Source organism: Falco cherrug, chromosome 7 (genome assembly GCF_023634085.1).
Source record: "Falco cherrug isolate bFalChe1 chromosome 7, bFalChe1.pri, whole genome shotgun sequence".
NCBI lineage: Eukaryota > Metazoa > Chordata > Aves > Falconiformes > Falconidae > Falco > Falco cherrug.
Genome location: NC_073703.1, coordinates 509287 through 533223, shown reverse-complemented (window position 1 = coordinate 533223; position 23937 = coordinate 509287). Strand labels below are relative to the sequence as shown.

At 54.8% G+C, this 23937-nt stretch overlaps 2 protein-coding genes across 4 annotated transcripts in view; both read left to right on the top strand.

The window, feature by feature from the left end:
• The window catches only part of TRIP4 (thyroid hormone receptor interactor 4), a 51120-nt gene extending 32494 nt beyond the window's left edge, over nucleotides 1–18626 (top strand). The window contains exons 13-14 of one of the 3 annotated variants that reach the window (XR_008733396.1): nucleotides 1434–1614; nucleotides 18513–18626. Coding sequence is in view for 2 of the 3 variants with exons in the window: in XM_055717438.1 (XP_055573413.1) it covers nucleotides 1185–1285 (101 nt within the window). In the remaining variant the exon portion in view is untranslated. Of the gene's footprint in view, nucleotides 1–1184; nucleotides 1366–1433; nucleotides 1670–18512 lie in introns of those variants that run through there. The other 2 variants (XM_055717439.1, XM_055717438.1) reach the window with 2 other exon arrangements.
• Nucleotides 18627–18630: 4 nt separating this feature from the next.
• The window catches only part of ZNF609 (zinc finger protein 609), a 57380-nt gene continuing 52073 nt past the window's right edge, over nucleotides 18631–23937 (top strand). Inside the window, exon 1 of the mRNA XM_005437483.4 lies at nucleotides 18631–19377. Coding sequence (XP_005437540.1) covers nucleotides 18631–19377 — 747 coding nt within the window. The remainder of the gene's footprint in view (nucleotides 19378–23937) is intronic.

Below are 23937 nucleotides of genomic sequence, written 5' to 3'. Positions count from 1 at the left end.
CTGGGTTGGAGGAATGTAGTGGTCCCAGAGACCACATGGGCTGTGCTTCACCCACAGGGTGGTACCAGGATTGATCCCCCCGAGGGATAATGCTGAGGGACCTGGATGAAGTGCTGCCAGCTCTGGCTCCATTCACCTCACTGGGATTTTGCTGGGATGGGCTCTTGTCTGTCCATCTCCTTAGGATCAAACTCTGATCCCTTGCCTACCTTCCTGACGGTATGACCACAGCGGACCCCCATGTCCCTCCCAATGGGTGCGAGAGATGCTCCCCAGGGACTGGGGCCACCCTCCCCAGCTCAGAATGGGGTCTGTGTTGGAGTCCCATCCCTGCTCTCAGCTACAGACAGAGGCAGGATGAGGCTGGCATTTGGAGGATGGGAAGATGCAGGGGAGCAGGAGCAGGGAGGCGAGTTCCCAGGGAGACATGGCATTAGAGGAGGTGACTTGTGCTGGCTGACAGCAGAGCTTCTCTGGGAGGCTGGGTCTTTGCCGTGCTGCATCGCTTAAGGTCACTTTCCTTTTCTTCCTCTCCCTTTTGGAGGAGAGAGCTTTGCCTGGGAGAGCGGGAGCATGCTTGCTTTTTTACAGACAGGGAGAGGGGTACAGGGATGCTCCTCTGAGGCAGCACATCTCCCTCCTGGCTTGCTTGCTGTGCCTGGCTTTTGGCTTCTTCTACAGGAGTTCCCCAGATCTCGTGTTCTGGTGTCCTGCTCCTCTCCCAGGCAGGAAAGCGGAGCTGGCAGCAAAGCCACCAAAGGGCTGTGAAGGACAAGGGGAGGCAAGTGCTTTCTCTGGGTCTCACTGGAGCAGCTGGCCATGGGCACCTGGGCTCCCAGAGGCACTGCCCAGTGGCAAAGGCAGCATGGCCCTCCCAGTTGGTGGCCTTGGACGCCCCCAACCTGGCACTTGGCAGCACTGAGCAGTTGGTCCCCATGACATTGTGTGCCCCATTGCATCAACATCCCCAAGCTGAGGGTTTATTGTCCCCAAGCCCAGCTTTCTGCCACACTGTGAAGAAACATGACTGCAGCATGGTCCTTGATGGTCTCCCATCTCCTTCAAATGTGTTGACATGCATCCTGCGGGCAAGCAAAGGGATCGGTTTCCCCCCTGGTAGTGGCAGGCAGGCAAGTACTAGATGTTAATTTACTCTCCACCTTGCTGAATTTCTCCCTCTTCAGCATCTCTTTGCCATGTTGGACATATTTGCCCCTGGCTCTCCGGTGTCACGCCTGCAGAGGGAGGCCATGGTGGCTGGAAACGCGTGGCTCCTCAAGCATGATAATTGAATGTGACAGGAACACACTAACTAGGAGACCTTGCTGCCTCCAGCTTATTTGCATTGCAAATAGCATTTAAAAATAAAGAGTGATGAGAATTTGTTGTGTTTTTTTCTTTTCTTTTTTTTTTTTTTAATCCCCTCTTTACAGGGAAGCTGGATGCAAAGATCCATCAGGGAGCAAAGAAGGGGTTAATGAAGCAGAAATCGATGGGGTGAGCCTCGGGGGAGCAGCGCTTTGTTCCCAGGAAGCACCCTGACTGCCACAGAAGGGTGCCAGGATGATCCTCAACTCTGGAAAGCAGGTGCAAGACAGATCCCACAGTTTTTAGGTATTGCTTTATCCATTGTGTTCCAAAAGCATTAAAAGAGATGTGTTTTCACTGAGCTCTTGCCCAACAGCCCTGTGCTTCCCGGGAAGTCATGCACTGTGGACAAGGGTGGGTGGGAGATGGGGCTTGACAGGATGGGATTCAACCAAGCGCTGGCATCTCCACATCTCCTGTGAGCACCAGATCCCAGGACGGGCAAGGGGAGCTCGCGAGCAGCGTCCAGCCCAGCTCCATCCATCTCTGCAGGCAGGAGGTAGCTCCATCCTGGCTTTGGCAGCATCTCCCTCCCCAAAATGTGCCTCAGGGTCTTTTTGGCTGGAGGGGGTCAGGCACATCAATGGCCTCATAGGAGAAGAGCAAGGAACTGGGGGATGAGAGGGATGGCTCCTAACAGCCAGAGAGCCTGAGCCCTGCCGAAGCTGGGGACTCGGGGCGAGAGGTGGCCTCTGTTCCTGCTCGGAGGCTTTCTGCTCACAGGAGCACTCTTGGCATCACCATCACCGGGAAGCGCCCAGCCTTCTCTCCTGATTTGTATCAAAGCAGCAGCCACCCCACAAAGCTGAGCCCCCCCTCCAGCAGCTGTGTGCTGGAGTTAAAAACCTGTCCTACCTTATGAATAAGATTAATTTCTCCTTTTTTTTTTTTCTTTTTTTAATCCTTCATATTCAGCATCTCCCCGCATTGCTGTGTCTGTGCTCATTACACATTTGTGTTCACTGGGCTGTGAGCTTTTCCTGCCATGTTGCTCCGGGCTCTGCCTTGTTGTGGTCTAAGTACTCCTCCTCATTCCCTGGAGCCCACCCTGCTCCGGAGGGGACAGAGCAACCCCAGAGCACTGCTAGCATCCCCCCTCCTGCTCAGGGACATGGTGGGGAGCAGAGCAGGGCTGCTGGCTCAGCTGCTTGGCGCGATCACTGGTTGCAGGTTGTCCCAGCCCTCTGCCTCTGTTCCTGTCACTACCCCAGCAGAGAGGAGGAGGGTGTGAAGCCTTCGTGGCAGCTGCCTGCACCGCCTGAAACTCAGCAGCTGGATGCTGCAGCGCTGGAAATGATCCCGCTAGCACTGTCCTTTGCTCCAGGTGTTGTCTTCTCATTCCTTTTGCTGCCTATGGGATCTCTGAGATGCTGGCAATGGTGGCTCTGGATTCAATGCCCACCCACATCATTCCTCATTTGGAAAACCTCTGTGGGTGTTTCAACTCTGAGTTGCCCAGGCACAGCATGGAGGTTGTGGTATGGGAGCTGCTGTTTGACATGGCAGAGGGAGACGGGCTTCTGCGGCTTCCTTCTTCCTCTGGCTGCATCCCCCATCCACCAGCCTGTCCTGTCACTTGTGTCCCACCAGTGTGGTCCCAGTCTGCTGTGCTGGGACACCGGTGGCTTCCTGGCATGTTTTTCTCTTCAAGTATTGTGGAGGTCTTCCTTTCTTGGGTCCGTGTGCTTTGAGAGCAAGGGGAAATGTCAGTGATGCCCATAGGAGTGGAGTTGGAGAGAGACAGGGGACTTGGGGTGGCATCCTGTGGTCCTGGTGCTGTGGGGGGAAGGAGGCAGTAGAGGACTTGGCCTTGGTGGCTGGGTGGGAGAGGCAGGACACTGAGGTTGCTTTGCCTGAGCTGCCTGCAGCTCCCTGGAGCATCTTTCCTGGAGGTGGAAGGCATCGACACTTAAGCAGCTGGCCCAAAGGAAGCGCTTGTGGGGCCAAGGCTGGGGAGATGCTCTTCCAGGCAGAAGACAGGTGCATGGAGAAGGAGCATCTGGTTATGTGGTGGATGTCTTTCACAATAAGTCACTGATGTCTCTGCTGCCCTGCCCTGCTCCTTACCGGCACGGCCTGGGATGAGCAGGATGCTCAGGACACCAGGCACCCAGGGTGGAGAAGCACCCAGGGAGGATGTGCTCAGCACCCAGGGGTTGCACCCAGGCTGGGCTCCACATGCCACAGCCCTGGGGTTTCCAGCTCCCGCTCCTCATCCCAGGAGCGCAGCGCAGCGCCTTTGGACAAGGCTGTGACAGAGTGGGGTCTTGTACTGTCCCCGTGGGACAAAGGGACTGTGGGGCTCGTGACCTGCCCATCACAACCAATGCCCATCAAATTCCCCGTCTCGGGGCACTGCTTCCCAGGACGGGTCGCTCACCCTGTCCCGTGCCGGGCAATGGGGTCTCACACGGCCCCCCGCAGCGTGTGAAATACCCCCAGAAAGGTGCTTCCCCCCACCGCTTTCCGAGGTGGCACCGCGGCGGTTCCGGCTTCTCGGGGGGGAACTGCTCCGCTCCGGGCTTTGTTCGCCGCTCCTGCGCCCCGGCTCCCGATCGCGATCCGGTCTCCGTGTTTTCCGGCCGCGGCTGTCGGGCGCCGGCGCCCCCTTTGTGCGGGCGGCGCCGCGTTTGCCGCCCGCCGGGGGCGGTGTTCTCCGCCCTCCCGTTCCGGGACTCCGCCGTCCGGGTTTTGCGCCGCGCCCGCGCCACCCCGCTCCGGCCGCCGGTCGGGTTCCGGCTCCGGGCTGCCGCGTCCCCGCCAAGCCGAGCGGAGCCGAGCGGAGCCGAGCGCCCTCCCGCCCCGCCCCGCCAGGCGGACACCGGCGCGGCCTGCGCGGCGCGGCGCGGCCCGAGGCGCGGGTGGCATGGCGGCCCCGGCGGCCGGCCCCTAGCTGCCGGCGGAGCGGCCAGGCGGCCCCATGGAGGAGACTTAGGGCCGCCCGGGACGGGAGCGGAGCCGGGTGAGTGCGGGCCCAGCCCCGCGGCGCCCCGGCGGAGTGTGCGGGCGGGGGGGGCGCCGGTCGGGGACACCCGTGGCCGTTGGGCCTTGGCCCCGCTACCCCGCGTGACCGTGGGGCCCGGGTGGTTGCTGCCGCCGCGGCGCTGCGGCTCGGGTTCCCCCCGCTGTGGCCGTGGGGCCTTCCCCCGCGGCCGTTGGGGCCGGGACCCACCCTGCGGCCTTCGAGCCCCCCCGGCTGGTTTAGGCCCCCTCCCGTGGCTGGGCGCCGGCGCCGTGTCCCGGGGGCGTCGCTCCGTGACCGTTGGGACGGGGGTGTGTGCCCCCCCTGTGACCGTCGGGGAGAGCCCCCCCCCCGTCTGTGGGGGTCGGGTACCCTCCAGAAGTGCGGGGTCACCCCCCTGCCACCGCGGGGGTCACCTTCCTCGCGGCTACGGCGCCGGGGGGAAGGCCCGGGGGCACCCAGGGAGCGGGTGGGCCTGGGGGTCTCCCCGGCTGTGCCCCCCCCCCCCGCCGCCCTGGCTGTGTGCCCGGGGGTCTCACCGTGTGCGTGGGGTGCGGATCCCCCTGCCGCGGGGGGGGACACTGGGCCCCCGCGTGTCCCACCGCCACGGGTGCGTGGGGGGGGTTATGGAGCCCCCATGGCTGCAGGAGGGGAATCCCCCGCGTGCGGGGTCACCGCCGGGGCAGGTCTGGGGGTGGCTGGGCGCGGGATGCGTTTCTGAGGGGGCAGCGGTGGCCCGGGGCGGGGAGTCGCCCCCTCTTGCTCCCCCGTCTGTGCACGGAGGGTTGGGAGGCGAGGGGCCTGGGGTGCCCCGGGCGGGCTGCTTCCCCCGGGGTGCTGCACCCCAGCCCTTTCGGGGTGCCGTGGGGGGTCGCAGCCCCTCGCGGGGGACTCCCGGGGTCGCATTTTCCCAAAGGCGTTTGGGGAGCACGGGCTGTGCGTGCGCGGCGGGGGGGCGGGCGCAGCCCCTCGGAGCGGGCTCCGGGCTCCGGCCCCCTCAGCTGCTACCGGGGGGGCCGCCGGGTGCCCCGGTGCCACAGGACGAGCGGCCGAGCCGCCACGCCGGAGCCCTTGCTGGTGGGGCCGGTCCCGGGGGCGACACGGTCAGTGACAACGTGGCCGAGCCGGCCGGGCGTCCCGTAAGGGCTGCTGGATCCCGCGAGCGGGACGGAGCGGAGAGGGCACCGCTCCTGCCGTGGAGCTCGGGCCCGGCGTGCGCCGGGAAGGTCACCGGCGAGGCCCGCTCAGCGAGGCCAGGCTCCCCTCCATCTCCCAGCCGGGTTTTTTCCCTTTCCTTTTTCCCCCTTTCTGGGAAGGCCCTTTCCCTTGGAGGAGGTGTTAAGACACGCGTTTGTCCTGGCACATGCCGAGGAACTCACCGATCCTTTTTACTCCCTGCAGAAGAATTAAGGATGCCGGCATCAGAGCTGGCTTTTGGGTTCCGGCATGCACAGGGGCGGCGTGGGTGCTCGCAGCCTTCCGTGCCTGGACATCTTCAGGAAAACCTATTGCCACGCTTTGTGCGATGACTCCAGCACCGGATTATGCTGCACATTTCTAGCTCTTTGTTGGCAGTATATGACCACACACGCATGGCACTCAGAAAATCCAGTCAGTGTATTTTATTGATTAGCTCTTGACCAGAAATAATATATAATTTATTATTTTGAAGCTGTTTCGATCTCAAAACAGAAATCCTTGCCTTTTTATGCCCTCGTTCATCCGGCAAGGTTTTCTTCTCTCCCTGTGGGGTAGAGCTCACTGAGGAAGGGAGACATGTGCAGCACTGGGAGCACAGCTGTCTCAGTGGTGCGAAAGGATGAGGATTTAATGTTTCACCTAAACTGGCCTCGCATTCAGGACAAGGGCTGTGAGCCAGTTAGAGCCACCAGAGGAAATTAATTATCAAGCAGGTTGTAATGATCTGTAATAAAGTATGGCCAGGACACGGGGATTTTCTTTCTTTCGTTTTTCAAGTTGGGCACTTGGACTTGGTTTCCAGTGGCGGGTCTGTGTGTTTTGTGGGTCGCCATTAGGCTGCTCGTTAGCTGGAGGGGCTGGTGTGTGAGTGTCTACACACGTAGGTGTCTCTGCGCGTGCTGAGAACAGTGTTCTTCCTTTCCTGGGGAGAAGCTCCTGCAAATAAGGGACGTTTGTCTGTCTGTAGCCCTGTGCCGCGGGCTGTGTGGCAACTGCAAATAATCCCTCTGCAGTTGCAGGGCTGCAAAGTCCCCTCACGCTCGCTGCATCCGACTTGTCGAATGTCAGTGGGCACAGCATCTGCTTCTGCTGCCTTTAACGCTTTTTCCCTTTAAACCATTAGGTGAGCTGAAAATTTGCCTTTTCAGGAAGAAAGGGCTCACAGGGTGTAAAGGCAGCTGAGGGGTTCTCATGCTGTGTTGGAGCTACCTAACAGGTCGTGTATCTTTATTACGTATGAACAAGAAGGAAGGACCAGAGTTCACTCTGTCTGGTTTATTCTCTTTGAGAGCTGCGCTGAATCCTCCAGATTATATTTACAGTATCTTTTTAATTTGAAGTCCATAAATTAAAGAAAACTAGAAGCTGCCTTATCTTTCTAGCACTTGCATGTGGGTACCCCATCTGAAACAGAGTCGATGTCCATGAGTCCATGTCGTGGCAGAGGTTGGAGACCCGTGGCTGGGGTCATGCTCCTCAGGCTTGGCCGCGATGGAAGGGTGGTTGGGCACCAGAGTTGTGTGTTGTGCCTAACACTGTGATTTACTTGGCATTTCTTCAGTGTGTGTTGCCTAAAAAGGGATCTTTCTCTGCTTGCTCGTGGAGGGAAGAGGAGGAGCTGGACTGCATGGCGTTGCTGTCGACCTTGGAGGGGCTGGGAGCAGGGATGCACCTTGCTGCTGTCCCGGGGCACCTGGTGTGGCAGGGCTCAGATTCAGATTAGGGCCTCTGGGCACTGATGCAATACTAGTCCCAGATGTAATGCAGTAAGCCTCTTTGTCCCCTTTATCCAGAGTATTATGTAAATAAGATGGTATTTATGGTCCCAGGTATGTTGTTTCGGGGATGTGTGACAGTGTGCGTGCACAGCTATGCCCTTTGAGTGTTGACACTGCTGCTTCTGGCTGGCTTCCCCAGCTGGAGGCAGGGACCTGCCGGGGACAGGCAGCGAGCAGGCAGATGCTCGCGGGGATCGTGTCACATGCTGGCTCCCTACCAAAAAGAGGTGAGGCCGCAGCTGACCTTGCCAGGGGCTGGTGACAGTTTAACCGTGCTGGGTTGCATGTACACAGTGAATGCAACAAGCAGGTCAGATTTGGGTAGTCTGCAGGAGATGGGGTGCTTTCCCACTGAGCTGAAGGTGAGGTCCATGTTTATATTTGAGGTTTGCTGCAGAATATGGGCTGAAGTTTCCCTGACCTCTGGGTGAGGAGAGTCACAGGTCTGTTCCCAAACTTGCCCCATATTTATTTGCAGCTGATGGTCGTTTGTGGATAGGTGTTTTCAGAAGCACCAAAGTCCCTGAAGCACCTGGAGGTGGCCTGGGCTGCCTGCAGTTCTCCTGTGAAGCTGCTTCTGATGCTTCATGGGCACACGTCAAGTGCACGTGGGCTCTCTGGGTATGGGGAGAGCCAGTCCTTTCTCCATGAAGCTTGCTGGCTTATTTGGGAAAGTGGTAATTTCGATGCTTGTGCTGTGGTGGTAGCAGCTGGAGGGAGGATGATGTTGTTGCATGGGGGCGCCTGACTCCAGCAGGGTTTTGGGGATGTAGGAGGGTATGTTGAGGAGCTCACCTGGGTGTGAAGGGTCTTTTCTAAGATCAAGGGTGGGTACATGAGGCAGCTCAGAGCATGCAGCTGCCCTGGGAGTTCATCAGTAGCAGCTGAACCAGAGCTTTGGCCACCCTGGCAGCAGCTGGTCTGCTCCCTGTCCCTGTGCTGGGTTGGCTCAGGTGAGGAAGGGGTGCTGCTTGGTTTTGGGGAAGGGAGAAAAGAAGATCCAACTAGGATGTGGCTTCTTTTGCTGTGCAGTTATATCAGACGTGCTTCCTTGCTAATGAGGATCAGTGCCTTGTGGTGTGATGTGGTTTCACAGGAAGGAATGAGGTTCTGCTCTGACAGTCTTACAGCAGAGAAAATAGGGAAGGGCTGCCCATCTGGGAAACTTACTCTGTGACTCTAGTTGCTTGTGTGATTTCTTTTTTTTTTTTTTTTAATTTATATAATTTCTTTAAAGGAAACACCTATTTCACTCCTGGGTTTTGGTGAAAAATCAGGTTTTGAGATGAGGTCAAGAGGTGGTTTTGCTTTTGCTGCAGCTGAGTGTCCTTCACATACAGAAAAATTACTGATGTAGCTGCTTAAGCATCAGCTCAGATGTTGTGCGAGGGGGGTGTGTGTGTAGAGAAGGGGTATAAAATGATGTGAGTGCATTTTTGTGGATGAATAAGGGTAATTTCCAGAGAATCTTGATATTTTGTATATAAATGCTCAACTTCTACAATTAATTTCCTTCTTTGTGGGCTGCAAAAAGAAAGAAAATGGGAAGATAATGTTGTCCCTTTATGCTCCTTCCCTAAGCACGTTGCAGATGCTCGAAGGTTTTGTGGCATTGGATTTTCCCTCCGAGCTGTTCCTGCCTGGCCACTCTTCTGATGTCTGGAAGGGTGATATCTTTTGTACAGTGCTACATCACGTATGACATCTCGTCTCTTTGTGTGGCTACACCAATTTATTGATAAAAAACCAAGGTAGTATGAGAGTGATTTTAATAAATTTGCTGGGCCCATTTGTGGTTTTGATTAAATGGAGTGTTCCTGGTTCAGACGAGTCCAAAAATTTGGCTTTGAGTTATCCCGGTGCTTCTCCAGGGGAAGAAAGGGCAGCCTGGGAGGAGTCTGCTCTGCAGCTTTTAAAGGAGTGAAAATGAGGTGTGTAATGACTTGGCTAACATTAACCGCCATGAATTCAGTTGAAGAGGTATAGTCTTACTAAGCTCCACGAGAATTACTGCTTCTTCCCCAAAGATTTAGTAGCTGATGCCATGGTGAAATTTCTTGTCGTGAAAATTCCCAGTTTGCTTTTTGGGGGTTTCATGTCTGATCTCTACCTTCCCTCCATACCTATTGCCACAAGTAATTAAAAGTGAGCTACTGCTACCAAAACAAGCCAAGTACACTTTGATGCATGGTTCTTGCTGGTTTTTATTGTATTCCTTTGCATGCTGGCTAATTCACAAAATTCAGCAATTTGCAATGGGTCATTAGCGTGAATTAGCAACTTTCTGATGTATATCATAGCTTTGCAAATGTGCTTTATTAATCTGTGAAATACACCTATTTATTATCCCTCCCAGGGAGAAAAAAATAAAAGGGATTTCTTGGTGTGGTACTCACTCTGCTTGCATTTGTCCCTGTCTGTGTATGCCTTCCCTCCTCCTTTACTTCCCAGTCTGGTTGTTTTTTCCTAAAGTGTTCCCAGGCTGATGGTTTGACAGCAAGAGAGATTACAGCTGCACGTACGGTCCTCTGCTGCAAATGATGCCTTAGCTCGTGTAGCCAGGGTGCCCTAATTGGTTACTGAATGAAGGGAATTAAAGGCTTTAATAGGTGAAGTGGCGGCTCCTTCGTTTCTGGAGCAGCAGAGAGATGTTTGTCCTCTTCTGAAACCTGGGAAATGGCCAAGACTGCCTGCGTGCTCTTCTCCTAAAAGAAAAAATAAAGCCCAGAAGCTCTTCTTTCCCTGGGAGCAACCTGGGGGTGAGTAAGCAAGCATCTGTCCACCCTCTCCAAATTGCACTGCTGTCCACCCTCTCCTGTCAAGGTGGGGCCGTGGCTGGGAGATGCTGCTCAGCTGGGCATAGCTCAGCTGTGGTCACTCTGGTGCTCTTCCTTTGGATGGAGAGGACAGAAATGAGACACTGACCTGCACAGAGCCCTCCCTGTGCCTGCCAATGCAGCTGATGGTTTCCCTTTCTCATGGAGGACGATCCTCATTGGAAACCCTTGTCGTTGCCACCACGAGAGCCCCAGCTTGGGACTGGGACCACCACGGGGTTCGGGTGGCCGGGATCAAGGCGAGGAGCCACGCCACCTCCAAAGCCCCTAAAGGAAAGGGTACAAACAGCGGGTTCAGAGGTGCCTGCTCTGCTCCCACCAATGCCCAGGAGCTCGGGCTGCTGCCAAAACGGTGGGTACCTTTCTGCAACCCTGCTGATGGCATTGATCAAGCAGGGAGAAAAGGGTGAGCTGCTGTTTTCCAGCACTTACTACAGCAGTTATTTATGCCCATTGGTTGTCTTTGGTCTTTGCCAGCTCTTCTTTCTTCCCATCTCTGTGACTGATGCTTCGGGGATCTTTCCTGGTCACATCCATCTTGCTGCTTCCTCTTGCTGCTGACTTTCTCAGGCTGTTGGCAGTCTTCCAGCCTGCGCGGAGCTTTATCTGAAATTTGTAAGCCTTTCTGGTTATTTTTATATGCGCTCTCTAGGCTGTGCATGAGGACAGGCCACTGATTCAGATATTCTTTAAGCCTCTTGTAAATCAGTTCGCTTCTGCGTTGGGGTTAGCAAGGGTGTAACCAGACCAGTCTTAAATCCACACGGCTGCTCCGCTTTACTGGTGGAAGCCAGCTCTGCTCGAGGGACAATCACCCTCCAGGTTTGTCCCTATGGGAAGCATTGCGATGCAGAACTCTGTGCCAAACGTTTGCTCAAATGTCCTGTTTTGAGTGTTTAATGTTATTTTTGGCAACAGCCAGCAGCGGCATGGCTGGCTGGGTTCAACAAGAATGGGCTTTGCAGTGGCAGTAGAGCACTGGGGCTGAGTCTGGTGCTGCCAGCAGCACCTCCGGTGAGCCATAGCTTGCCGACTTGTCTAGCTTAGACTCATCTGAAGCACTTCTGAGTTAATCCTAGCCAGTTATTGCTCACAGGGTTGCTTTTTGCTTTTGCCACCATGTAGCTGCCAATGGTCTGTGTGTCAGCCTTCGACAGGCAAACCCTGTGGTGATGCCTCTCTGCTCTGTGGTGCCCATGCCTGCCAGGCACCTGCTGTGTGGCACATGCCTGTGACACCGTGACACCTGCAGTTGTGCAGGGTGGCACATGGGGATCGCGGGTGATGCAGGCTTTGGGTGAAGATGGGGCTGTGTTAAACCATTGCTGCGGGTCTGGTCATGACAGGCACATGGTGGTGTCTTCCAGTGTGCCCACACAACAGTGAGGGGTGAATCCCTGCTGGGTATCCCTAATTCAGGATAGATGCGAGTGCTAAGCTTGCAGGGAGGAAGCTGGCTCTGTTACCTTACCCACTGAATGCTTTTTCTCCCATGCATGTGTGTTTTTCAGTTCCTCCCTCCCAGTACAGCTGACTGTTAAAGAGCTCTGGGCACCACTTTATGCTTATGGATGCGGATCTGTGTGCTGGGCTTGCTGATAAAGCTCTTGACCATTTTCAGCTGTCAGAGATTTTGAAGTCTGCAAGGTCACACTTGCTGGAAGAAGTCTAGCCTGGCATTTTTGGATGAGCAGGCTACGGTCCATCGGGTGTCCAGAGGAACAAGCCAAGCCTGAGCCTTGCTGCTACTTGCTCATCTCTGCAGCAGAGGCTCGGGAAGGGGACGTGCCTTGCACAGGACAGTGCCGCGAGAGTTGTAATGAAGCACTGACACGACTCTCATCTGCCCTGGCTGTGCTTGATGCTCCTCTTGTCTGTGCTGCTGCTTTATCCCACCACTGTGACCTTTCCTGCAAACCTAGCTGCTGCCTGGCAGGAGGTCTGTCAGCTCTCTGCAGGAGGGCTGTGCAGGCAGGCAAGTCACTGGGCTTCATGGACAGCTACAGTGAGGGTGAAGGTTCCCTTTTTCACGGGGAGCCACATGGAGAAGTTAAGGGACAACGGATACAAGTTGCACGGGAGAGGTTTCATCTCGACATAAGAAAAACTTCTATGGTGAGAACAATTGTTCATTGGAACAACCTCCATAGGGATGTGGTCCACATCCTCCAGCGAGTCTACATCATGGGAGGTTTTCAAGATGCAACTGGACAGGGCGGTAGATAATCTCATCTGGGCTCTCTTTCCTGTGAAAGGTTGGACCACGTGACCTTTCAGGGTCCCTTCCAACCTGGTTTGCTCTATTCTTCTACAGCTGGGGTCGTGTTGACACATATGTTCACACTTGCGTGTAGTGATGGTGCAAAGCTCAGCTTCCCATCAGAGAATTGACTCCAGCAGAGAGCAAGTAGGCACGCTGAGGTGGCGATGTTTGCCTGCTGTACTTCATGGGAACGAAATTAAGTGACATTTGGTGCCTTCGTATGGGTCTGTAGGTATTATGTGCCTCCTGCTTGAGCTGGGACCACGCACTTGAGTGATGCTTCTCTTGCCATTAGTTTTCTTGAAATATGAAGCTCTGGACTTCCTTGTGTGTTGGTGGAGGAAATGTGAGTCGTGTTTTATTCTGTACAGAGGTAGGTAGCTTGAAAAAAATGTGAGGGTTGAGAGACATCAAAATCAAATAATTGTAAATCTGAAGAACTGCAGGCTCTGGAGGCATGAACAAATGAAAAATTGGGACTTTGGTGGTGATGCTTCCAAGAGTGGTGGGAGGATTAAAGAGAAACTTGTTCCATTTCCCCCCATTTTGTGATGTTTTAAAAGGAAGGCCTGAAACATTTCATCCTTTTAGTTTTCTGCCTTTCTGTATGCTTTGTGTATTGGTGATGTTTGGCTTGTTGGGAGTTGAGGGAAGTGAGGGGGTCTGGTGAGGGCAGCTTTGCTATTGAGCCATGTTCAAGAGTGTTGGGTTTTTCAGCCCTAGACTGAGTTGTTCCTCAGTGCCTGTTTGGCATCAAGGTTAAAGAAGTGCCAATAAGAAAAAACTGAGTTGTAGCTAATCTGGTGAAGTGTTTTCTTCAAACACAGCCAGGCTGAGATCTGGCACCGTGTGCCCTTATCTTGTATCTACAGTTTTGCTGGACTCCTTTGTGTGCTGTAGTCTTGCTGAATGTTGCTGTAAAGGTCGTGTTTTAAGGTCATGAGCGGATGGCAGTGGATGTGAGGTTGAATTTTGATCCGAGCTGCGTCTTTTCACTGATGGTGAATGTGAAGTTGAGGCTTGATTGTGTCTTTAGTAGTGGGTGAGTGTTGTGACTGATAAATGTCCTGAGCCTTGCTCCAGGTGGAGTGATTGCCTGGGCACCCCTGCACCAAAGAGGTCTTTGCTTACATCTCCCATCATTCTCCATCTCCAGCCTCTTCCAGTGACCTCATCCGTCTTTTGTAATGCCTGGACTGAAATATTTCAGGGTTTTCTCAAGGATGCCAACAAATGACTCATGACTTGAGCGCTGCCCTGTGTCAGGTTCATCTCCAGTGTCAAGGCTCATCCTACAGAAACTTGGGAGTCCCAGCATAAGTTTCTTGACGTCTCTCCAGGTGCTCTGGCTGCATTGCATGCTGGAAGATGTAGTCTTGATGGGGTGCACCTCCATATTAAAAAAAGAAGGGTGTCTCCATTTTATTCAAATTGGGTTCAGCCTTCTCTCTCCTGGCATCTCACCAGTGACGGCCCGCTCAGCCCCGAGAGCCACCAAAGGTCTCCTGGCGTTGTGTGAGCGAGGAGGCGGGAGCGCAGCTCCTCCATTCAAAATCTTGCTTAATTCCACATTGAACAGCTTGTTTTGAAGCCCTGCACTTTGGCGTGTTTTGCAACAGCTCAGACTCCTGCCGGGTGAAGGCGATTGAGGGATCCTGGCCCCGTTGGGTGGCAGTTCTGGAGGGTGTCATGGTAAATCTCCTTTGTCTGCGGTGGCTTGACTGATGTATGGGGGAGAGCGAACCCTCCTCCCCTGCACGATTTCTTGAGCTGAAAGCAGCAAGTGAGTGAGGAAGCTCCTTTGTGCAGATTTCTCCGTCTCCTCTTGTGTGTGCCAGCTGGCTTGCGTTCAACATTTCTCTTTTTTTTTTTTTTTTTTTTTTTTTCTCCCCCATCTCTAGAGAGAGGGGGTGGGGAGAGAGTGGAACATCTTAAAAAGAAATCTGCAGAAAAGACATGGGAGTTACTTAACAAAAATCCAACCCAAACAAGCCCAGCTGGGGGATTACAAATGTGGTGGAAGGAGCTGAGCGGGGAGCGAGGGCGGCAGCTTGGGAAAGGCAGGCATGTTTCCCCCGCACCCTGGGTTTCTTTAGTCGTAAAAGGAAACAAAAAGGGATCTTGTGTGGAGGCAGGGCATGGGGAGAGCCGCCGGCTGGCTGCCAGCAGCAGGAGGAAGGGCTTGGGCGCTGCGGCCCCTCGTGCCTCGCAAAGCGGGCCTGGGGCTCACGGGGACCCCTGGGCTCTGGGCAAGTGGGGTGGCCGGCGCTGCTTCCAGGGATGCTCTGCCCAGTGCCGGTGCTGCTGTGCCTTCCCTTGTGCGGGAGCGGGGGTTCCACTGCCTATCCAGGGTCGCTTCTGGCGGGGTGAGCACCTCACTGATACGCTCTGCCCCCTGCCCTGTGCCCCCCCGGAGGAAATGCTGTGTCCTGGAGATCTGCCCCCCGCCCCTGGTCTTTGCCGCTCCTTCTTGCGGGCATTCCTGAAAGTTAATCAGGGTGAAAATTGCAGTCAGTCATTTCTGGAAGCCACCAGAGGCTGATCCTGGAGTGCTGCAGGCTGGAGCACATGGGTATGAGACAGTCTCCCTAGTGTGGGCTGGGTGCTGCCAGAAGAGTTTTCTCCTGCATCTCTCTGCCCTTGAGCATTCAGCTCTTCCCCGCTTTGGTTTCTTGGCCTCTGGTAACTGGTAGAGAAAGCCAGAGTGGCACGGCTGAGCATCTTGTGCATGTTTTAGCACAAAGAGCCCGGGGCTTGTGTGATTTCCTTGCTCCCTTTTTGAAGGTGAGCTGTTCTGTTTGAATAGCTTTCTCTAGGTGTGTTTGCAGCTCCAAAAGTGAACTTTCAGGTTTGTCTCTTAATACGGTTGGCTCCGTCCCAGCCCATAGATGCGGATTGTAGAGGTCTTGGCACCTAATGGAGCTGAATTATTCATGTCTGGTGCTCTGTGTGTGCAGCATTCCCAAGCAGAAAGCTGTCTCCTTGTAGGATCTGCGCTCCAGGACTGCTCTTAAAACGCTTTGTTGGCAGGTCTCCAGGCCAACAAGTGAGCACATGCTTTTCATGTTGTGCAGGGATCAATCCCGCGATGGCAGGAGGTAAGGGGAAGGACACGTTTATAGCTGAATTAATCTCATCAGTCTGTTTTCTGAGATGCCGTGATTTGTGGCAGCATTACTCCCCCTGGCAGGAGAGCGGGGAGGATCTGGATATCACCTGGTGCTTCTCCAGCTTGGGCAAACCAGGCAGTGGGAAAGGGATCTCCTTCTCTGGACCATGGGCTGCAGTAGCTAGGGGTTCCGGTCCACCTGAAATAGCGATGACATGGCAGGTCGGGGGTCCCTGGGGGCCTTGCTTGGGAGAGAGACCCAAAACACTCCTCTGGCTGCAGAGATTGAACCTGCGAGAGTGGCTCTTTGGAGAAAAGAAATGGGGAATCGGCGTGGGAGCTTCAGGGAGGGGCTGTTTGAGCTGTGGGAAATACTTTATTGCTGCATGGAATGGATGATGTTTAGGTGATCCCCCCAGATCTTATACTGGGGTCCTAGCCTTCAGCCCTGGGCTGGAAAGGGCTGATCCCTGCGCCGGTCCCTCTTCCTGCGGTGGCATGTCTCGGGCTCCCTGCCCCACTCCTTTCCTGCTACACATGCCTCTCCTCCACTCCTGCAAATCCAGCATGTTCTTGTCTGTCCTGTTTGCGGTTCCCTTCCCTCTGCATTAGCAGAGCTCAGGCTCCCTTGATGCCTCCTCCATAGGGTGAATGTTTTTTCTCCTCTTGTTTTCTAACCCTTTGATTGTTCCTGGCTCTCTAATTGCTGGGGACTCAGCTGACTTCTGGGCTCCTTCTTCCTTTTGTTGTGGTAGGAATTGGCAAGCGCTGCTGCTGTTTGCATAGTTTCAGACCAAAATCCCGCTCATCTGCTCTCCTTATTTCATATATAAAAATAATATTTATATATATGTGTGTGTGCATGTATATATGCACACTTAAAACAGCAAGGTGAGTTTCCCAGTGTGAGCTGAGAGCTGCCCAAGCCGGCGTCACAGAGGTGCTCTGTGGAGCGGGTGGTGCTGTGCCTGTTGCAATACAATCCTGTGGATTGTCTGTCGCTTTGCTGCAGCTCTGAGACCAGATCCTCGTCCATATGTCCCTCTGATCTGAGCCCTTTGCATGCTCCAGCCTTGGGTGGGCAGCTTGGAGTGGGAGGCTAAGCCTCATCCTCTCCTGGTGTTGGTCCTGTGCAGCAGTGCTGTGTCCCCAGTGCCTGTCCCACAGGGTTGTGGCTGGATGCTACGCCTGGAAAGGGCTGTTACCAGCTACAGTTCTGGTTCATCCACCTCGTTACCGACTTCTCCCATCCCGACAAAGGAATCGCTGCAGATCCACAGCACAAAGGGAGCTGGCTGTGGCAGCGTGTGCCAGCCGGGGAGGTTTGTGCCGTGCAGAGATGAGATGGTTGCTGGCCCCATCGGCGGTTCGGAAGCAGATTGGTGGGGGTCGCGGCTGGGGGGCAGGTTGCTGGGGCACCAGGAGGAGGTGGTGGCAGTGACAGAAACAGGCAGGGCAGCTTTGGGAAGCTGTTAGTGACTCTGGTGCACAGAGTGATCTCCTGATTCGGCACTTTCTCTGCCGCTGAAATGGGAGGTCAGTGCTTTTCATTTCCAGCTTGCATGCTAGCCACTGGCTCCTGGGGTTAAAAATCTCCGTAATGACCTGTCAGAGAGTGGATTATTAGCTGTACAGAGCCGAGGATGCTGTGGGGAGCAGATGGAAAATGGTCTGGCTGCGGCAGCCTGTCTGATGAAAGAATCCCTGGCATTTTTACAGTGTTTGCATCTCTGGAAACGCACCGTGAAGCTGCTTTCCAGGCTCCTGCCTGCTGGGGTTTGAAGAAATTTGTACATGTGTGGTGGGGGTTTTTTGTGTGTGTGTGTTTGGTTTTTTTTTCTTTTCGTTCTTCCTGTCTCGTTTCGCTTTAAGTCACCTGTTTCTGAAGTGTTGCTCATAAATAGTACCAGGAGCCAGCAGGCCGGGAGCTCGATGAGGAAAGGGATGACAGTACTGCTGGAGAGGAGCTTTGTCCAAATGGGTGGTCAAGGATTCCTTAAGGGATCTGGAGAGCGGGCAGCTGGAACCAAGTAGCTGGCTGGGTGGCTGCTGGGAAGAAGCTGTTCCATGTGTTAATTATGTCTTGTCAGTGTAATTGCCACGAGCTAACCTCAGCAAGTGACTCCAGGCTTTTTCAGGTTGTGCGTGAGTGTCTTGCTTGTTGTGCGTGGGTGTCTTGCTTGTTTCCCTCCCCCTGTCGCTGCCTCTGGGAGTGGGGAAGGCAAAGGGCTGGGAAGCCGGGAGGAGACATTTTGGGCTAGCTGGGGTTGGCCACAGCGCAGGCAAGTAGGGCTGATGCCCCTCTTTCCAGTTAAGACTGGGTACCTGTGCAGCTGTATCTCGGTGTCCCATTGTTCAAAGCCACCTACATGGCTCGTCATGCTGGAGGCGGTGGTGGTTTAACATCCTAAAGCCGGGTGCTGTCTTCTGCTGTCTGGAGGTGTGGGATGGAAACCTTGTGCTTCCTGCTGCAGTTTGGCCTTCAGTGACCGCTCTGACGCATCCCAAGTGTCACAGGCACTCTGAAGCTTGGGATTTATTTCCCACCGAGGCACTCGACTTCCCCGTCGAGCAGCTCTTGTCCCTCACAGTGAGGCTGGTGCAGAGAGGAGCCCTCCCCCCGGGTGGCATCGGCAGGAGAGGAATCAATCCTCCCTCCTAGGGGCAGCGCTCGATAATTCAGAGGGAAATGGCGAGCGGGGAAACGTGTGAGTAATGTCTTGTTGGAGCCGAGAGCCGTGACCTGCCAGGGCTGGTATTGATTGAGGGGACTGGTGCCAGGTGGCTGCTGCTGCGGGGATGGCTGTGGAGCAGTCCCCGGCCTCAGGTGGCAGGAGGTTGCTGCCTTGCACTGTGTGATGGGGGATTTGGGAAGTTGGGGGCTTTCATCCTGCCCAGGACCTCTCCTGCCTGCACTGGTGGCTGCCGATGAAGGCAGATCTGTCTGCTGGGTGCTCTTTGTGTGTAACGCTGTTCTCTTTGCTCTCCCTTCCAGCAACGATGCCGTCACCTGGGAAGACCCTGATCGCCGGAAGCCCCCCAAGGATGTAGGTGACCCCCAGGGTGTGGAGGCAGGGAAGAGCCTTGAACCGTGAGGGGCTGTTAACTCTAAGATGTCCTTGAGCAGCGGAGCTTCCGGAGGGAAAGGAATTGATGCGAACCCAGTTGAGACGTACGACAGCGGGGATGAGTGGGACATTGGTGTAGGAAATCTCATCATTGACCTGGATGCTGATTTGGAGAAGGATCAGCAGAAATTGGAAATGTCGGGCTCCAAAGAGATGGGGCTCCCGGCACCCAATGCGGTGGCAACCCTACCGGATAACATCAAGTTTGTGAGTCCGGTGCCGGGCCCGCAGGGCAAGGAGGGCAAATCCAAGTCAAAAAGGAGCAAGAGTGGCAAGGACAGTGGCAAACCAACCCCAGGGACCTCCTTGTTCACTCCCAACGAGGGAACTGTTGGCAAGAAGGAGGCTCAAGGACGCTCTGGGGATGGCGCGAACTCAGGTGGCTTGGTGCCTGCTGTCACCCCGAAGGGCTCGGAGAAATCGGCCAAAGCATCACGCAGTGTGGCCGGCTCCAAGAAGGAGAAGGAGGGTGGCTCATCCAAAAACAAGAAGGAAAGGAGTGAGGGTGTGGGGGCTGCGGTAGAGAAGGAGCCCAGCGTGCTGCAGCCCCTGGCCCTGGCCGTGAGGGTGGGACAGTATGATGGGGGCCAGGGGACAGAGCCTGCTGCTGCCGAGCAGCTTGGGAGTATAGCTATTGACACGGGAGCTGCGCTCAATCCCTTGGGAGTTAAGTCTGAGCTGGAGGATGGGGAAAGTGAGTGCCGGCAGCTGAAGAAGGTGAAGTCAGAGAAGGTAAGAAAGGTGTCGCAGTGTGGGTGGAGGTGGTGTTGCCACTCGGCTCTGGTGGTTGCTCCTGCACCGGGATGTGCCACTGTGGATGACAAGGGAGCAGGAGCTTATGGCGGGACAGTCTGTCTTGTGCCATTGTGGGCCAGCGCTGATGTATGGCCGGTGCCTCCAAGTTCTGGTGTGAAGATGGTTAGGCTGTATGATGTACTGGGGTCTGGACACAGTGATGGGAGAGCCCCGGTCAATCTGTTGTCTGGCTTCTGGGAGCTGTGCACCAGCAAATCACCTGCAGTCGCTGTGAGTCTGAGGGCATTGTCCTGCTGTACCCTCAGGGGTTTGGGTTCTTTGATGCTGCAGTTGTGCCAGGTGGATCCAAGCCTCTTCAGCTCCTATTGCTCTGCTGGAGGAGCCTGGGCTGGTGGTGAAGGTGATGTCCTGGTCCTGGGCCCGCTCCAGCTCCGGACAGGACAGGGCAGCGTCTGTTGGCCACCATGCTGTGCTTCCCTGCAGCTCCCGGAGGAATTTATTTCTGTCTGGTTGCATCATTCGCAGAGAAGGAGACCTTGACGTGTTAGTAAATGTGGGATCTGTGTGGGTGTGCAAGCAAGCACAAGGTGCATGGTTGACAGGAGTTACTGTCTCATTTCTTGGTCTGCTGTTGGTATGTGGGCTTTGTCCCACTTGTGGTGGAGACCAGCCTTGGGGCAGTGGGTTGCTGTGGGTGATTTTTTACATGTTGCTCCTCCACTAACATGCAGCAGCGATGCTGAGATGGTGAAGCTGCTCTTCCAGATCACTGGGGGTGCAGAAAGCCCTGCCAGGGGCATGTGGCCAGCGGGGTGGATGGCTGTCTGTGCCTCTGAGTGGTGTTTGGCGCTGGGTGGCTGTGCAGCTGTTTCTGGATATGGCCACTGGAGTGGATGCTCAGTTCACTTGTTTCTTAGTCATCACAGTGGCTGATGTGATTTCTGTGGGTGGATGGGGGAAAACTTTGTGCACATGGAGCAGAAGCTCCTCCGTCCGAGTTACATGCGTGGTGTTGCATGTCTGTGCCCATGAAGCCACACGTTTGCCGTGCACGAGGGGAGCATCACAGGCGTGTGTGCATTCAAGGTGGCTCAGCCCTATTGCTGTCAACGTGTGCTGTGTCGGGAGAGTGGCTGGGGGGGTGTCGGGGTGTGCACTGCTGTGTTTGCAGCTGGTGGCTCCCTTAAGGGGGGGGGGGGGGTTTAGCTCTGGGTGGAGATCACAGTGCTGGGCACCAGGAAGGGATAGGTAAGGAATTCTTAGTGGATTTGGGAGAGTTGCTGAGATCAATGAGATGTTGTTGAGATGCATTTTTTTCTTCCATCTGCAAAAAGATAGAGCATATACAGAGATAAGGGTGGTGGGGATGGCTGGCTATGGGATGGCTCTGGGAGAAGAGCTGCTAAGTAGGTTGGTGCTTCCTCCAGTCAAGAGGAAGACTCCTGGAGCAGGTGACTGAAGCCTGTAAAATTAAGGAGTGGTGTGGGGATGATGTGTTGTTTCCTTGTAACTTCTGGCAGCAGAACCAGAGTGAATGAAAACAGGAAGAGGAGCAGATGCTCTTTTGCATGATGGACTTGAATGCTGCTGCAAAAAGTTGTCAGTGCTGAAAGTTCATCAGTGCTCTGGGGCACCTAGATGGGTTTGTGGAGGAGGAACCCATCGGGGATGGGGTGGGGGTTTATAGGGCAGTGTCTTTTGGCTTGGGAAAAGCCCAAGGAGGGCTGGAGCTTGGGGAAATGGTTTGGGAAATATCTCAGCATGTTTGGCTACTGTGTTCCTTCATAGCCATCTGCTGCTGGCCGCTGCCAAAGCCAGCACAGGAGCTGGCTGGACCTTTGGTTGTACCCAGCATAGCTTTTCCTGTGTTTTTACTATTAAAGTTTTATTTCACTGATGCAGCTGCATAAACCCTCTGCAAGTAGAAATGCCAAAGTGAGGTGGGGATTATGAAGACAGGGACCAAACGTCACGGACCTTGACAGGTTTGAGTGGGCCCATGCGAACCTCGTGAAGTTCAGCGAGGCCAGGTGCAAGGTCCTGCTCCTGGGTCGGGTCAGTCCCCACTGTCAGCACAGGCTGCAGGGTGGATGGTTGGAGAGCAGCCCTGCTGAGAAGGACCTGGGGACAGTGGTGGGTGATAAATTGGACATTAGCTGGCACTACGCCCTTGCAGCCCAGAAAGCCGTTGTCTCCTGGGCTGCATAAGAAGCAGCGTGGCCAGCAGGTGGAGGGAGGTGATGTTCCCCCTCCACTCTCGTGAGACCTCACTTGGAGTATGGCATCCAGCTCTGAGATCCTCAGTGCAAGGAAGCCATGGACTTGTTGGAGCAGGTCCAGAGGAGGGCTGTGAAGACGGTCTGAGGGCTGTAACACCTCTGCTATGGAGAGAGGCTGAGAGAATTGGGGTTGTACAGCTGGAGAGGTGCGGGGGAGACCTTACTGTGGCTTCTCAATATATGACAGGGGCTTATGACAAAGACAGAGAGAGACTTTTCACGAAGATCTGTAGTGACAGGACAAGGGGCAGCAGTTTAAACTGTAAGAGGGTAGGTTTAGATTGGAAATCAGGAAAAAATGTTTTACAGTGAGGGTGGTGAGACACTGGAAGAGGTTTCCCAGAGAAGTTGTGGATGCCTCATGGTAGGAAGTTGTTTAAGGCCAGGCTGGACGGGGCTTTGAGCAATGTGATCTAGTGGAAGGTGTCCCTGCCTGTGGCAGGGGGCTTGGACTAGATGATCTTTGAAGGTCCCTTCCAACCCAAACCATTTTATCATCTGTACAGATACCCTGTGAGAATGGTTCTGCCATTTTACTTGTCTGGATTCAGTTACAACCACATTGATGAAGGCTCAGCCTGGAGGTTAAGCCCTGTTTTGAGAAGTGATTCAAGGTCTGGATCAGCAGGAAAATGTGTCACGTCTGTGCTCAGGAGGAAACAGCTGTGTTTCGTCAGCCTCCTGAGGGCAGCTAGATGGCTTCCTTTAGGTTGGGAAGGCTGTGGCAAGGAGAAGGAAGGTGTCTGCATGGCAAGGGGTGGGAAAGAAGTTTTTATTTCTCAAAGAGCCTGAGGATGGGCTGATGGTTGGGGCAGGGTGGAGCATATAGGGGATGAGATGGGCTGTGATTTTGAGCTCCTCCTGTCTCCTGAAAGCTGCAGATATGCCCCAAACCTAGCATGTTGGAGTCCAGAGGACAAGCAAAGAGTGGAGGTGTGTGCCGGCTGTGCGAGGACAGCTCCTCCGGGGAGTGCATCAGGTGGATGAAGGCAATGGGTTCCTGCAGGCCTTGGGACAAACCCTGCCTGCCTGGGAAGTGAGAAACTTGCTCAGACCGAAAGGGGAACAGCCACAATGTGACTCAGCCCAGCCTTTGGTCTCCGGCAGCTTGTCCTCTGCTTAACCCTGTGCTGCTCCTGCTTCTGTTTTGGACAGGGAGGCTGGTCTCCCTCTGGGGATGAAGAGAGATAGACTGTCTCTGCCTCCGCTGGCTTCAGCCCAGGGCAGGTGATCTCCTTGTACATGTGTGCACACTAAGCAGTCAGCCTCCAGCCAGGAGGCTTTGTTGTATCTCCTTGGCTGGATTAAAGAGCACTTTAGTAGCGAGGATTTTTCCTTGACGAGATGCTTAGATGCTACAGTCAGCATGCCATTTGCCCCTCCTTCTGCTTTTGTTCTCTTTGAATATCTCACTGGTAGGGTTTTGCAGTCCTCCAGTCCTTGCTGGGTGTAGGGAAGAGCTTTGCTTTGGGTTTTTTCAGACGCCTTTTCCTGTCAGCAGGTGCTTAAGCTGGCGTGGTGTCCACGGGTGAGATCACCCTTGCTCCCGTGTCTGACATCACAGCGACAGAGCCTGTGGACGTGGCTTGTGGGCTCAATGGAACGTGTTTTGCTAGTGTGGTCCCGTGGCTCCTCTGTTCACTGCTTCCCAGAAACAGAGTATCTCAAACACCCTTTTTCTAGGTACGTTATGTTGGCCATATCCATCCTCCTGTTGCAGCACGCCATGGCTTAAGTACCCCCTCAAACCTGATGCCACTGGTGTGTGGGACACAAGCAGTAACTTTGCCAGGGGTGGGGCTGATCATGATGGAACCCTTGGCCATAACCCTGCTGAGACCTTCCAGGGTCTCAGGGGTGGGCTGAGCACCTAGTGCAGGTTTGCCTTTGACTTTGGTTTGGTGTCTGGGCAGCTCCTTCCATCAGCCTGTGCTGCTGGAGCCCCCAGAGCTATTGGGGGGGGGGGGGGGGGGCAGGAGTGGGAATTTAATACTTCTTGCAGCAGGGAGAGAAATGAGCCTGTGCCGATGCACTCGTGGGTGGAGCGTGTGGACCAGCAAGGGGGTCCATCCCCGACTTGGTGGGCAGCAAGCCGTGGGTCATTGGGGATGGCTGGAGCTGAGCTGGGGTTTGGTTTGGAGGGGTAGCAGTGGTCGGGAGGGAACTGCTGCTCTCGGTGAGCAGTCATGCTCAGCAAAATGGCCGTGCATGGAGGAGCAGCGCCGGCCGGCCTTGGGAAGCCTGTTTTCACTGCCTG